Below are 16,256 nucleotides of genomic sequence, written 5' to 3' on the forward strand. Positions count from 1 at the left end.
ATGCTGTTTACCTACAGCTCTGTGTTGGCCGTTGAAGAACTGTTGACTGCCCTGCCAGGGCATCATAGAGATCGTACACATCTTTTTTTAATATTTTATTTATTTATTCATGAGAGACAGAGAGAGAGAGAGAGAGAGAGAGAGAGAGAGAGAGAGAGAGGCAGAGACACAGGCAGAGGGAGAAGCAGGCTCCATGCAGGGAGCCTGATGTAGGACTCGATCCCAGGTCTCCAGGATCACACCCTAGGCTGAAGGCGGCGCTAAACCGCTGAGCCAACCGGGCTGCCCAAGATCATACACATCTTAAGTCAAAGTTCTTACATGTTCCAGGATGCAAGAGAATTTTTTTTTTCTTTTTGGCTACGGCTTCATATTCTATTATACTTCTTACACATTTTTCATCATGACATGCATACTCAATTATAGCAAACATGCACTGCATGCATTTTGCAGCATTTTCTAGGAAGAGCTGGTGGTTCTCATGGGGCTCTCTCAGGCCAGTTGAGAGCCACGGGTTTGGCATGTGCTAACCACCCAATACATGGTGCTCTCTTCACATCAACACGGAATGCCGAGGTTGTTGGTCTTCTTTGATAACTTGTTCCTCAGAATGATGTGCTTCTTTGAAGTTTAAAGCTTATGCTTGGTTGGTCTAGTAAGAAACTAGACTCTATTTTAAGAGATCTTAATTGAAAAGACAAACACATTCAACTGTCCAAGGGAAACTTAGCAGGGGAGCCATGAGGCCACTACTGCTGCTTGCCAAGGCGCTGTTTCCTAATTCCTAGAGAATTACCCCAAGATTAATGAGTGTGAAAAGCACTTTGTTAGCTGTAAGATCAACAAACACTGGTTGGAAACCACCCCATTCCCACCCTCCAAGTCAACTGTGAGCTCCTTTGAGGGCAAGGATTCCATTCCTTATCTTGATGGCTTCAGTGCTCCATAGCACCTGGCACATAATAGGTGCTCAAGAAATGTTCACAGCCTTGATAACTTTTAACTAATAGGATTTTAGCTGAGGAAGGGGGGATGACTTCCAATTTGGGGGTTTAGGTTAGAGTAGGCTTTTGGAATTTTTTTGACTGTGGCCTACAATATAAAAAAAACCACATTGCACATCATGACAGAGTACACAAACACACTTTATTTCTCTCTCTTTCACACACACACACACACCCTATTTTGTTTTCAAAACAAAATACTTATTCATACTTTGTGAAATGTTTCTCAGAGTATCTTCTAGTCTGTTCTATTTATTTCCCTTAGTTTTTCTTTTTTAAAATGCTGTTTGCAATCCACTGCATTGATTTCATGGCTGGTTATGGCCCGTTGTCTGGAAATCCCTGGCTGGATAGTGATTGGAGGTACCTTCGCTGAGACTCAGGAGACAAAATTGGGTGGACAGACAGGAGTCTAGAAAGCCCTGTTTCTCTGGATCTTCCTCCCTGAGACTCATGGTCCCTTCCTGTCTCAACACTCCCAGTTCTGCCCTGTCAGATCTACTAGTCCCGTACCTCATTCCTTCAGGGGAGGTCCCTCTGTACGGAGCCCTCAAGGCATCACTCAGTAACAGTAGTCAAGTATTATGTGGAAACAGGGCTGGGGGAGGGGGTGGGGAGTTAGTGTTTGCTAGGCACAGAATTTCAGTTGTGCAAGATGAAAAGCATCTGTGGATAGATGGTGGAAATGGTTGCACGGTGTGAATGTACTTAATGCTGCAGAACTGTATGCTTACATGTGATTATGATGGTAAGTTTTACATTATGTGTATTTTGCCACAATTGAAAAACATATATATATGAAGACAGACAAACAAGCCTGCAGTGGTCCCCTGGAGATGAAGACTCAGGGTTGGAAGAGTTGTTAAGGGTCATTTAGACTAACCCCCCTGGACGCTCAAGCCTCTCATGTAGAATTTCCCCAAAATGGTTTACAGTCATCAGTGATGGAGGCTCATTACTCAAAGCAGGTTATTTTTATCTTGGAACAATTCTGACTTTTGACTGTTCAGAAGTTCTCCTTTAGGTGGGCTGAAATTTTCCTCAAAGCTTCCACTATGGAACCCACTTCCACCCCTCAGGGTCACTGAAACAACCCAAATTTCCTCTCCCACATAATATGCATTCAGTAAGGTTTTTTGTTTGTTTGTTTGGTTTTTTGTTTTTTTGTGCATCCTAAGTACCACTCTCTGATATTCCAGTCTTCTCTTTCCAGATACAACATTCAAAAATCTGCTCTTCCCTCTTACAGAGTCGTCTCTAGAAACAAAAATTCAACTCTAACCAATGCCCTGAAATTTCCCATCACAAAATGGAGAATTTCAATGGCAGTTGTAGGCTGAGAGGAGCGTGTTGGCATGGCAGGTTGATGAAGGAAATATTTGAGGACGATGCTGACATATTGCATGGAAGACTAGATTTGTCCTCTGGGTACAAGATAAAAAAAAAAAATCTCATGGATCCAATCCTTAGGTCTGAAGGACAGATGCAAGATCCAATCAACCATGACTCTCAGCTCTAATATATTCTGTTCTGACGGAACCCCATAAACCACTACCCAGCTCTCCTTGGGGTGAAATGCTTTATTACATGCAGCATGGCACAGGGCTGGGTGTTTGCCAATATGTAAATTTACATAATGTGCCATTTCCTCCTTTGACTCTGGAACCCAAACAAATGGGTTATGTTCCCTAGATTCCACGGAAGTATGATTCTGTATAGGGATCATGGCACTCCTAAAGCATTTCATTCTAAATAGGAAGAGGGATTTCTCTGCAGAAAAAATATCTCAGCAACTTCGTTCTAATATATAATTAAATCCCCCCTGGATACTTTGCAGTTATGTTTTATAGCTTATTTTGAATGTTCATATTTTATCAGAAAATTATAATTTTCCTCTAAACATGAGTTTTTACCAGGCTTTTGAATTATGATGGCTGGCTTCATATTTCAACTATGAAACGGTGAAAAGAAATAGCAAAAGTGTCCATCACATGAGGTGCCAAAGAGTGCCTGGTCTTTCAATCCCCCTGCCTTCCTGTGCCCCGCAGCCGTGAGTCTGGGGGCACTCCAACCAGGTGTGGGGCCCCCAGTTTTGATGACCTGGTAAGAGTAGTTGGCTTCAAGATGGAAAAGAATAGCCTGGGAAGAAGGGAGAGGAGATGTCATGCTTTGCATGTTTTCAGACTTGGCTTGAATAACTCCCCTCAGAGCAGCCTTCCTGGCCGGTTAGGCCTATCATTCTCTCCTCTGGCTCTATTTCTCTCTCCTAACGCGCGTACTTGTTAGTTTAGAGGGTTACTGTCTGCATCCCCAATAGACTATCCAGTGAGGGCCAGTGCTATGTTTTCTTTATTCGACACTATGTCGACAACTCCTTCCACATATGAGACACAACAAATGTTTGCTGAATAAGGAAAATGAATGAATAGAAGAACCCAGAAACATAATGACAGGATTTCTCTTCAAAGCAGATCTGTTCAAGGGTGCCTGAGTGGCTCAGTTGGTTTAAGCATCTACCTTCAGCTCAGGTCATGATCTTGGGGTCCTGAGAGCTGATCTGGGGTCCTGGGATTGAGCCCCACATTGGGGGGGGGGGTCCCTGCTCAGCGGGAAGCCTGCTTCTCTCCCTCTGCCACTCCCCCTGCTTACGCGCGCACTCTCTCTCTCTGTCAAATAAATAAAGTCTTAAAAAAAAAAAAAGCAGCAGTTCCATTGGGACATACTTCTGAAAGATCTCTTTTTTTCCCTTTCCCTCCTCCTACACTGCCCATGTTCTCTCCCCCCACACACACGTCACCAAAGACCCAGTCTGTCATCTCCTGGCCCAACCTAACCAACCCAGCCACACAAAACCCCTCGCCACAAAGTTCAGACATGAAACTCAATGCCAGTATAGACGAGCCCATCTGCACGAAGCCTGCTGTTTGGTCCTCGGGGAACCCTGGCCCAGCAAGGGGACTGCAGAACACACAGAGGCCACCGAGTTCATTGTACAGTGATGACCACATTGTAACTGGTGGAACTGGGTGGAATTGGGTCAGCAGAGCCTACCCACCTGCTGCCACCAGGCCCTCGACCATGAATCTCCAGATCACTACCTACGAGCCTTTGCAGGCTCCCTCTGCATCTTTGCAAGAGCAAGCTAATTCATTGATCATTGGTGGACTTTAACCAGAGTGTTTATCATAGACCTGAATTATCACCAAGGTGGCTTTGGCTCCCTTGTGTCCTAATCCTCTGCTTGTTTCTCTCAGGTGTCAGGCTTGGAGTCCAAACCGGTAATGGACAGTGTCCTGTTTTTACGCGACAAAAGATGGGAAGAGGTCAGAAGTGTCCTGACTTCGGCTTTCAGTCCCGAGAAGCTGAACGAGGTAAGGCAGAGGGAATGCAGACTCATGCGGACGGCTCCCTCCCTCCAGAGCGCGATGGGGAGCAGGTTCACATGGCATCACTTGTCTGCCTGGCACATTGAAATGGCCCATGCACAGGGGCCTTTGAACCTCCTCCTATGACGCCAAAAAGCCCAGGGTGCCGTACCGGATGGAGTGTGTCCTACTTCTCCAGCCCCCCACACCTCCAGTTGCCAGGAAGCAACTGTGAGTCTACAAACACTTAGGGCACGTCTGTGGGGACATGTCCCAAGACTCTGCCCAGGAGAAAACCGGAGCAGTGCCTCTCATACTTCCAGGTCTGATGGATCACCTGGGGATCTTGTTAAAATGCAGATTGTGATTCAGCAGGTCTGGGGTGGGGCCCGAGATTCTTTATTCCGAACAAACCCCCAGGTGATGCGGATGCATCTGAAGGGTGAAGCATCTTTTACAGAGTGAGGAACCGGGGTACAGCTTGAAACAAGGGTGAGCTGTGAATCCAGTCTGAAGTAGGGAGGGGATGGCCATGGGTCACGGGGGAGGGGTGAAGTGGGAGGACACAGGCATGCCCAGGGTCACCATAGAGCCCAAGTCAGTGGGACAGGAGCACAACACACCGCCAGCTCTTTAAAGCCCTGGGCCCCCTCTGCCCCCCACCCAGAGACCCGCCCTCTTCTTTGGGCCGTCTGGCCTGCCTCTTGGCCAAGTTCTTCACCAGCTGCTGGTCCGGCTTTGGTGTCTGCTCTCAATTCTGCAAGACTTGGGACCGAGCACTTGAGCCCTTCTGATGGGAAGTATCTCAGTCAGAGTCAGAAGTCAGTACCTGTGCAATTCCAGAGCAAGTGTCCTTCCAGAGCCATCCATCAGAAAGCCTGGGCTCAGAGCGGCCTGTCTTCAGGTCAAAAAATGAAAGCTACTCTTCAACCCAAGATGCTCACCCATCCAGTCCTGGGTAATTCCTATAGATCTTCTGACATCCCCCAGAAGAGGAGAGGTCCCAGACCTCATAATTAATCCCATCCAATCAAACTCACTCAGAAACCAGGGATCCTGCCCATGTTCAGCGAGGTTTGGGTTTGTGTCTCCACACAGCCTTCAGTGTTTGAGGGCAGAGGGTGAGCTCAGCTTAAGCACCAGCTAAAACTCACCAAGCTCATATCTGTGCCAGGCACCTCTCCGAGGGCTTCCTAAATACCTTAACACACTTAATCTCTAGCACATCCCTGTGAGGTAAATGCTCTTATGATCACTCTCATTTCACATATAAGGAAACTGAGGCACAGAGAGATTAAGTAACGTGCTCCGTGTCACACAGCTTGTAAGTGGCACCGCCAACTTTCGAATCCAGCTCCGGAATGTGCTTAGCCTCTGTTTGCCCACTTCTCTTACCTCCATGTAATTTTCCAACGTTGTTCGAAGGCTCCTTAGGATGGTCCCAGGGGCTGTCTGGAGGGCAGGGGGAAGGAACAGGGAGCAAATGGAGCCTCTGTGGAAACCCAGGGGGATCAGAAGCAACACTTCTGTCTTTTCTGCCGAAGTTTGGAACCAACTAAGTTTTGGAAACGCATTTCACACAGAGGAAACACAGATTTCTCCATTCTTACCGGTAAAGCCCTTGGAGAAATGTAGCTCTGCGGTCTGCTCCTGCGGGCCTGCTAATGCTTCACCCAGAATGGAACACTGCAGCCTTACTGGCAGGAGGGTGGCAAGGCACGTTTGAGAACGGGCCCAGACGCGCGTGGGGCTCCCCACGAATGCTCAGTTCCCGCCTCCGGGCCGCAGTCTCATCAGGGAGGCCCCCCTCTGATCAGGAGACCCAGCCCCTGCTCAGCTGCAGGTACACATGGGAATCACCTGGGAGCTTTGAAAACCACTGCTGTCTGGGTCCTGCATCTAGAAGTCTTGATGAAATTGGTCTGGTTTGGAATGCAGCCCAGGTGGGAGGGGTTTTGTGGCTCCCTGGGTGATTCTAACGTAAAGCCAGCGCTGGGAGCCACCCCTCGTGGAAGCTCCCCTCAAGGAAACACAAGGAGGGGAAGTCTGGCTTCAGCTGGAGCAATGCGCCCTGCCCCATTCTCCGCTGTTACACACTGAGACTGCAGGTGAGGATTTATTTCAAGGAAGGGCCTGCTTCTTGAAAACCTGCAAAGGGGCAGCCCAGGTGGCTCAGCGGTAGAGCATCTGCCTTCAGCCCAGGGTGTGATCCTGGAGTCCCAGGATCGAGTCCCACATCAGGGTCCCTGCATAGAGCCTGCTTCTCCCTCTGCCTGTATCTCTGCCTCTCTCTTTGTGTCTCTCACGGATAAACAAATAAAATCTTAAAAAAGAAAAACTGCAAAACCGCATTTTGACCACCCAAACGAGGTTAACCAGAACCTTCCCTTCCCGGGAGGGGAAGAGAAGTGGGTGAACCATGGGTTGACATCACTCGCTCAAACATATTGCATCAAATTTCACTGTTCGTGAGTAAACAGTGACTTGGCAGCGCTACAGATGCAGAATCTGATCACTTGTTAAAAAGAAATTGGTAAAGGGTGTCTGATTCTTTTCTAAAGTAAGCAAGAAAGGGGAAAAAAGCTTTCTCGACAGATTTGAGCTACGTTTCTTTGGAAAAATAAATAAATCTGGATCTTTTTTCAAGGTCTAGATTTCTTTAGCACCTTATAGGGTGTACTTGGGAAATTGATATGATGTTGTTTCCCAAACAAATTCAGTGCCCCTGGGATCCAAAGCATTTTCTCCTCTGGTTTGCAGAAAATAGAGTTCCTTCAAGTGGTTTAGTGCAGAAAGGTACCTAGGGGAAAGGGCGAGGTTGTAGATGGCAGGAGGGAGGCAGGGTAGAGGGGAGGGCATGGGGAGGGAGAAGAAATGTCACACACCAGATTCCCTCAGTTTTGCTTCAGTTCTGTCCCATTACTTAACATAAACCATGGGTAAACTTAGCTCTATTGAAAATCTTTCTGGGATGCCTAGGTGGCTCAGCAGTTGAGCATCTGCCTTTGGCTCAGGTCATGACCCCGGGGTCCTGGGATCAAGTCTTGCAACGGGCTCCCTACAGGGAGTCTGCTTCTCCCTCTGTCTGTGTGTATGTGTCTCTCTCTGTGTCATGAATAAATAAATAAAATCTTAAAAAAAAAAAGAAAATCTTTCTGCTTAACACAGTTAACTTTAAGTTCTTGGGTTTCTATTAGAAAGGATGCCACTCCAGTGGAAGCAAGAGTCACCTTTCTTCCTGCCTCTGGGGCATTTAGACTGGGTGAGTTAAGGTTCTTGGTGGAGGGGGGTTATCTAAATAGATGCATCAGCAAGTAGTTGACAGCAGATCTGGAGCTAGGGAGAGAAGAGCAGGAAAGATGGTCATCAAAAACACAGAAATAGGCGAGGTCACACCCAGAGTGTGTGTTGTGTAGGAAGAGAAGAGGGTGGTGGCGAGAGCCATATTCAAGAGAGGGGTGGAGGAGAGACCTACGAGTAAGACTCAGGAAGATCAGCCTGCAAAAGAAATCCAGAAAGTGAGGAAGGGATGCATTTCAAGGATGAAGGAGCAGCCAGAGGTGTTAAATGCTGCTTAGGTAGAAAGGAGCACCGCCATAAAAAAATTGTGCAAAAAATAATATTTTCAAATATTAAAGTATGTCTGTGTGTGTTGTGCTCCACAAATCATGTTGCCTATGATTTTCCTTCCTGCACTGAATCAGTGATGCGTGTTGCTTTAGAAGTACGCAGGGGATGCCTTCCAGAACAAGGAGGTCAGGCTCAGGTTTGACCTGCATGCACACCAGGCTTTCTCGAGCCCTACTGAGACAGTGGTTTTAGAAGCTAAGATTTCTTGGGAGAGAAAACAGTTTTCCTAATTCCAAAGGCAGCTCCCCTTGGAATCTGAAGAGCGGGGTTTGGGATTCTGAGCATGGAGCATCAGTCTATGCTAAAGTGTAGAGAGGATGGAGGATGTCACCAGGGGGTAGCTTCTATCCTGTGGAAGATGGGTGGAGGGGAGGAGGAAGGGAGGGCAGCGTGCAGACCTTAGTGCCCCTGATTGCCTCCTCCTCCAGCAGCCTAAGTGACCCTCTAGGTTTCTGGATGCTTCTTTGAACTTTAACCTCCCATTGGCTTTTGCTCTCTATATCACTGTTTCTGGAACCCCATGTGACCAAGGGCTGCACCAGAATCACCTAGAATCCTTGCTAAAATACATAATTCTAGCCACTCTAGGACCTACAGAATGAGAATTTCTAACGGTGCCTGAGAACCTGTATGTTTTACAAGTTATCTGCCGTAATTCTGATAAGAGCCAGAGTGGAAAGCACTGGTATGAGTCTTCCTCTTGGTCCCTTGCCTGACCATGTCAGACCCAGGGCTTCCCCAGACCCCTTCCCTGCTTTATTTTTCTCTGTAGCACTACTGCCAGCTAACAGTCCATTGACTCTACTCCTCTTTTCTCTGTCATTAACTGCATAGCACTAGGCACATAATGCACACTCAATAGTGATTTGCTGGATGAATGGATGGATGGATGGATGGATGGATGGATGGATGGATGAAGAATCAAAGAGCCAGGAAGCTTTCTACTGAAGGATATATGTTAAGACTAAGACAAAGGAAAAATAAAAGGGAATAGCTTTATCAAGGAAAAACTAAATAAGGGGATGAGGCAAATCATTGGCTTTCTCTCTGGAGAGTCCCAGGTATATACGTGCAGAAATAGAAAAAGCAGGTCCCAAAGACAGAGAGGAGAGTGAGGCACACAGGACATAGGGTGGAGGAGGGAGAGATGACAAGAGGAGCTCAGACAACTGACCTAAGCCTGCTCTCCACTTGGTCACGGACACCTGAGTCCATTTTCCCTGAAATAGCTTTGGAATACCAATATCTCCATTCCTTGCTGAATTCATAAGTAGCTTGGGGACTTTTAGCATCAAACTTCAGAATTCATTCTTGAAACAAAGATTTGTTTTCCCTTGGAATTGTGCAGCTTGTTTCCGTTGGCACCTTGGCAATCTACGCCCTCTACTACCTGTGTCTGGAAGCGTCATTAATATTCAAAGGGCCAAGATAGCACAATCTTGATCCATGTGCCTGTTAGGTAGCCTGGGTCAGCAATGCTCAGATTTTACTTTAAAATCAGCATTAAATCACAAAGCCGTATTTTTATTTAAAATAAAAGTGGTTTTTGGCTTCAGGTTAGGGACAACATAGAAAGATAAGGCACTGGTGAAAATTTGGTTGCTGCGCTCCTGATTCCAGAAAAAGAGGCCACAGAAATCATAGTCGAGTGACAGCCAAGCTATTGAGGCTTATATTACAGGATTGCTGAGCACTGCTGGGAAAACAATGGATTTTTTTTTATTAGGGAACATTTTGCTCAGTTGACCTGCCAGAGTTCTCGCTCTGTCCCCTAAAAGATTAATTTTTTAAAAAGGGCAACCAGTGGATTTATTGAAATTTTTAGTGTCTTGTACTAGATTCTCTACCAAAGACTATTAATGAGCAGCCCTGGGGTTATGTAAAACTTTATTATGGGTCAGAAAGTAAATAGATTTAATTATACGAAACAAAACTGGGGCTAAATTAATTCTTCTCTGAGGGAAAAATATAAATAATGGAGATTCCCAGGGGACCCAGGTTAGCTCTAATTTTATTTTTAAATTTTATAATTCATCTGAAAGAGGGGGCATACTGTGAAATCTACACATTTGTAAATTCCTCTAAGCTCTTCTGATTTTACAAATATTAAATCAATTAGAATAAGTTTCTAAGACTCTTCTAAGATTGTGTAAGTCAGCACAAAAGTGGCAGCTAACTTTCAGTGTAACCAAGAATAAAATAATACCTTTAAGAGAAAAGCATCAAAACTATACTTATATGATAATGAACTTTCAAGCTATGAACTACTACCAAGGAAAAGGATTTGAAATTGTTGAGGACTGAAAAGGGCCCATGGTCATACAGTTCCATAAAATATTGCCAACCATCTTCTTTTTTAAATTTATTTGAGAGAGAGCAAGAGAGAGAGAGAGAGTGCGCATGAGCAGGGGGGCAGAGAGAAAGGGCCAAGCAGACTCCCCACTGAGCAGCGAGACTGACTTGAGGCTCGATCCCAGGACCCTGAGATCAGGACCTGAGCTGTCAGACACTAAACCAACTGAGCCACCCCGGTGCCCCCTGACAACCATCTTCTGAGAGATTTGTTATGTACCTTCGCATGTTAATGAGTTGGGAGAGTCTGCAGTGAAGAAATCTGTTTAACATTGTTTGTTCTGGGCTCAGATAAGTTGAGAGGTGAAAACATGGGTGAAAACATGGGTGGTTAATGTCCAGACTGGCTCCTGGGAGAAATGAGGCCATGAGACACTGTGACTTTGGTGGTAAGGTCCATAGAGGATTCCATTTGTGCCTCTAGCAGAGACCAGGCTCCAGAATGGATGGACCATGGATCCGCCCCAGTATGGTGGCTCATGTCTTTTCAGTCCTCAAAGCACTGTAGAAGTGACGAATATTTCCTCATTCGCCCACAAAATAAGCTGATGGTGACCCGCTGAGCGGATACCGGACAGCCGGCAGCTTCATACATGAGAGCCTGGGTGTGTCACTCAACAGGAAACGAGCCAATCCTATCTGTGTGCATAGGGACTCAGTTAAAGACAAGCCAGACCGACAGGGAAGGCTGGTATCTCTCACAGTTGCTGAGAATCCAGCTCTCTGCCTAATTTTTCACTTTCATCCAGATGTTTCCTGTCAGGAAGGCACAGTCAATAATGTATGAATCTTAAAGGCGGAGGCAGATGTGGTTATTATTCCCTCTAGGCCTTTCCTGCCTTGGAGAAGACATATTATTCCAGAATGACTACAATTTTTAAAAATTTAAGTTGATATAGCCAGCTTATGAGTAAACGCATCGCTCCGATCATTTCAGTGCAAAAGTCTTCACAGGATTACAGTCTTCATCATGGTTTGGCTTGGCCTTTAAATTTTCAGCGTACACGCTTCCGACGATCGTGCACGAGGGCTTCTAGAACAGAACCCACTCTCCCAGTAATGTTGCAGCAAGCAGCTTTCTCTCCGCGGCATGAGCCTCCAGCAGTCTATTTTTAATATTTGCTTTTATTTCTTAATCCTTCCAAACAATAAAAATGAAAGTCATTATAATCAAGTGTGGCTGTGGTAATAAATACTTTGGAGTCCAAAAATACATTGTCTCTGCCTGACCAGTTGCCCATTTTCCAGAATGTCTGGGTATTTATCTAGCAGCAAGAGACCATTATCCTTCGACACAGTTGTATTCCACTGACACCTAATCTCCTAATTAAAATCAGTATAATGATGGACTGTTTAAATTCTGGTTAAAATGTTCCTTTTCCATTTGCATTTAAAAGAAAACACACTCCTCATCACGGGTACCCCATCCTGGGTTATAATTTGGCTTTCCTTTTGCCAGAATCATAATGTCACTCTGACTTGCCACTGGTTAAATCTAAACGAGCGTCTAAAATGTGCCTCCCAGCTTGGCTGTTGCTTGGCAACACCAGCAGCCACCTCCTCATCGGGATGAGTTCTAATTGGTCACAACTCTTGACAGGAGCCACTGACTTATTAGAAATGACACTTGATTATTCACCTAGATGGCTAGAGCTGATACTTATCAGCAGGAAATTCTGCATGAAAATAAGTCATGGATGTGTTTAATATCTCGGTGGCAGAAGGAGGTAGTAAGTTTGGTTAACTGATAGTAATTTTATATTTGTTAGCCACCAGTTTAAAGCACTTTAAGGTACTAATTTTTTTAAAGTCAACAATATGCTTAAATGCCATCTCCCACGCCCATTAGCTGACTCTTATTTATTCAGAAAATCCCCCTCTGACATCAGTTCCAAAACAACATTGCCCGCAGGTCTAAGAATGCCAAATAGAATGAAACATTAAATTTGTAAAATGCAATGAAGATGTATTAGTTCCTGTCTATAAAGGGTTTATAATGTAGAAGGGTAACAAAGTACATAAATTCCTACATTATTACTAAGTAGTGGAAAACAGTGACAGAGTTGACGTCCGTTTTAGAGCATAAGAAGCCACTTTGGGGGGGAGGGGGCGGGCAGGGGATAGCATTGGAAGTGAGTCCTGAAGATTTTACTGAGTTTTGACAGAGGGAGAAGGTACATTGCAAGTGGAAAGAGCTACAAGAACAAAGGCATCTGGACAAAAAGTACAGGATGTGTTCAGGGAATAGAGGAGTACAAATTGGCTGGAACACAGAGTACATGTAACGGATTAGCGAGAGAAAACTGGAAAAGTAGGTTGAGGCACAGAGGGTTCTGTGCTAGGGGGAGTGTTTTGTGCAAGCTTCACTGGAGGGTGAGGAGCTATGAAGTACTTGAAAGTGAGGGAGTAAGGAGAGGAGTTTCAGCCTTTCAGCCTGCAGGATGTGACACTTGCTCTAGACCCGTGCGACAGACACTGAAGGAGGAGGTGAGGACAGTTGCAAGTCATACCTGTACCTCTGGAGTCTCCACTTTCCATGGCCCCAGGGGGTCAGCTCCCAGGGGCCATATTTTGATCTCAGGGTGGTACCCTCTGCTCAGGCTCTTTCCAGAATCTCCTTTATACTAGACCAATGAGTCAGCCCGCCTACACACCATTGAAGGGGGGGGGGGCGGCAATCTCGGTTTAGAAGTAGAAGATAATGAAGAAGTGGTCCTTTCCTTCTCTCTCCCTAATCAGGAAATGTGTTATCTCTAGCACCCGGGCTGACTCTGTTCTCCAAAGTTTCAGGGGTCCCAAAGGCTTAATGGTGTTTATTTGTTTTGTTTTCCAAGTTCATGGCATCATGCATTAAGTGAAATTATAACCTAGAAGTAAATTGACTGAGGAACAAAGAGAATGTGGATTCTGATTTTGGAAGAGAGAGCAACAGCCAGGAGTCAGAGGATCTGAATTTCTAATTCTCACTTTTACTAAGTTTTTGAAACATAAAAATAACCAGATTTGGGTCTTTATGTAAAGTCAATGCATCAAAGAGATACAAATAGAGTTTCTTACCATGGATGGAATGTGTTGGAGCAAATAGAGAGGCTCATGGATTCAATCCTTTACTGTGCCAAACTGGGAAGTTGCCTGCTCTTTCCATGGTTCTTTTTTTTTTTTCAAAAATTTATTTATTTATGATAGTCACAGAGAGAGAGAGAGGCAGAGACACAGACAGAGGGAGAAGCAGGCTCCATGCACCGGGAGCCCGACGTGGGATTCGATCCCGGGTCTCCAGGATCGCGCCCTGGGCCAAAGGCAGGCGCCAAACTGCTGCACCACCCAGGGATCCCCTCTTTCCATGGTTCTTAAGTAACTCAATCTGATGCTTAGTGACCTCACTCAAATCCTAGAATGGAAAGGGACTTTATAGTGCACTGCAATTCGCCTCTTGTTTGAGGGTGAGGATCCCAGTTCAGAGAGATTCAAATGACTTGCCTAAACTAAGAGGTAGAACAAGCATGAGTACCAGGTCTTTTGCACAGAGCCAGCTCCCTGCAAACTGCACCACATTCATGCTAAGATAGAAAGAGCTCTTCGATCAACCCATGTTCCTTCTATGTCAAAGCCCTCAAGGAACATTCAATCTGTCATCACTTAGATAGTTCTAGAGACACAACTGAATATGTTGCACTAAGCTCATTCCTGATAGAACAAATATCGAAAACTTTAGTAATGTATGACAACTTACAAGAGTTGCCACAAGAAGGTGACATGGCAAATGTATTAGTTATCAATTGCTGTGTAACAAATTACCCTAAAATTTAGCAGCTTAAAACAGTAAAACTTTATTAGCTCATGGTTTCTGTGGGCCTCTGCATGCAGTAGTCAAGCTGTTGGCCTGGGCTATGATCTCATCTGAAGGCTTGACTAGGGGAAGATCTGCTAAGCTTATGGTTATTGGCAGGATTCAATTCTTAGTGAGCTTTAGAAGGTAGGATAACAAGCTTGTTCTACGTCCTTCAGTCAATGGGGATACTTAGATAACAAGTACTTTCATTAGACCGGTCTGGTGACTAAGTACAGACTGGATTGAAAAGTGAAAAGAAAGGAGGCTATGAAGCTCTTTGAAAACTATTTTTTAAGGGTCCTGGGTGGCTCAGATGGTTTAGCATCTGCCTTCACCTCAGGCTATGGTCCTGGAGCCCTGGGATTGAGTCCCACATCAGACTCCTTGCTCAGTAGGGAACCTGATTCTCCCTCTACCCTTCCCCACTGCCTGTGCTCTATCTCTCTCTTTCTCTCTCTCTCTCTCTGAAATAAAGTCTTTCTAAAAATCTATATAAAAAAAGAAAACTTTTTTAGTCCATCTATGTGTTAGACACTATACAAAGTATTGAGATTACAACGTTACTTATGCTGCTTTGTTCTCAAGAAGCAGGATGATAGCCACGTTCCAGGTGACAGACAGGTGGCAAAGCCTGAATTAGAGTAATTGGCAGGGAGATAAAGATGAAGAGACAGAGACAAGGAACTAATGATAACATGGTGAGGCAAGAACAGGTGGATCCAATGGGGTCTTGTCTCTAAGGAATAAGAGGAGAGGAAATGGTGCCAGGCATCCAAACCAGGGGTCCTCCAGAGGACAGCTGTCATTCCTTCTAGTGCCAAGCCTTTTACATATTTCTAATCACTGTCACAACTCTTCAAAGAAGATCTCATTATTCCCATTTTGTGGATGAAGAAATAGACTCACTGAAGTTGAGCAATTCACCCAACCAAGGTCGCACAACTAAAAACTACCAAGGAGAGGAAATCTAATAACTGGCAGTGGCTTTGAGGATTTGCTCTCCCAGGGTCAAGTGTACTTAACAAGGTCAGCATCTTAGTCTCAGAGAAAGAAACTCCACTGATGAAATTCTGTGAATCACCTTAAAAAAAGAGAAGAAAGCCTATGAGCAGGAGAAATCCTTAGCCCTTCTTTGTCATTTCCCTATGAGCTGTCTCTTTTGACCACTCAGAAAGCTCTTCCACCTTGTTAAATTAACTCTATTGTCCCTGTCTATACCTTGACTCAGAATTCCTTAGACATAGTCTTAAAAAAATCCATTTTTTTTCCAACTGGGCAATTTAGTAATACAGCTAACTCCAGCTAAGCAAGGACTTCCTTCCTTGAAGAATTTCTTTCCCAGGCTGAGGAGGGTACTTTACCCTTGATAGTGACTGCTAGTTACCAAATGGCTGAACACCATACACTCAGCACCATCTAGAATAAAGCCAATCAATGTGAGAGGTGAGAGAAGCAAAATGGGAACCTTTCTCCCTGGGCTTGGCTGCTAGACTGTCATTCCCAAGAAGAAATCATTCTTTTAAAAGCTAATAACATTAATATTTTATCTGATGATAAGTATCACATATGTGCCTTATGAAAAATGTGGGAAAAAACAAAAATAAAAATTTCTCATTATCCTACAAAGATGAAATGTAACCATCAAATGAGAATCTTTTATTAAGATCTGACGATAGTATTGTGTGTTCATCTGTGCTTGCGTGTTTGCACAAGCCACCTATGCCTGCTTGTCTGCAAATCTAGGGGAATAACTGCTGGGCTTGTGGGTTGTATAAAAATGATTGCAAGCCCATCAAAGAGAGCTTTTGTTTGTATGCAACTCGTGTGAGAGTGAATATTCCATAACTACTTGTGTATAATGCAAGGAAGAAAGCCTGAAACGATGCCTATTGGCCAACATACAGAGCATGCTCCACCGTCTTATAATATCTTCTCTGCATTGCTTCTTAAAACATTTTTCATATTACATGCCCCATCTCATATCACATTAACCCAAATAAAAATGTCATTACCCATTCAGTGCAACAGACAGCAGGCAGAGCGTGGTGGAAAATTACAATCATGCCAGTCAGC

The 16,256-nt window shown here is 44.8% G+C and overlaps 1 protein-coding gene across 1 annotated transcript in view; it reads left to right on the forward strand.

Annotated features, from left to right (window-relative positions):
* TBXAS1 (thromboxane A synthase 1) overlaps positions 1 to 16,256 on the forward strand; it is a 161,799-nt gene that overhangs the window by 84,817 nt on the left and 60,726 nt on the right. The window contains exon 7 of the mRNA XM_055335529.1: positions 4,259 to 4,375. Coding sequence (XP_055191504.1) covers positions 4,259 to 4,375 — 117 coding nt within the window. The remainder of the gene's footprint in view (positions 1 to 4,258; positions 4,376 to 16,256) is intronic.

Source organism: Nyctereutes procyonoides, unplaced genomic scaffold (assembly GCF_905146905.1).
Source record: "Nyctereutes procyonoides isolate TBG_1078 unplaced genomic scaffold, NYPRO_anot_genome, whole genome shotgun sequence".
Classification (NCBI taxonomy): Eukaryota; Metazoa; Chordata; class Mammalia; order Carnivora; family Canidae; genus Nyctereutes; species Nyctereutes procyonoides.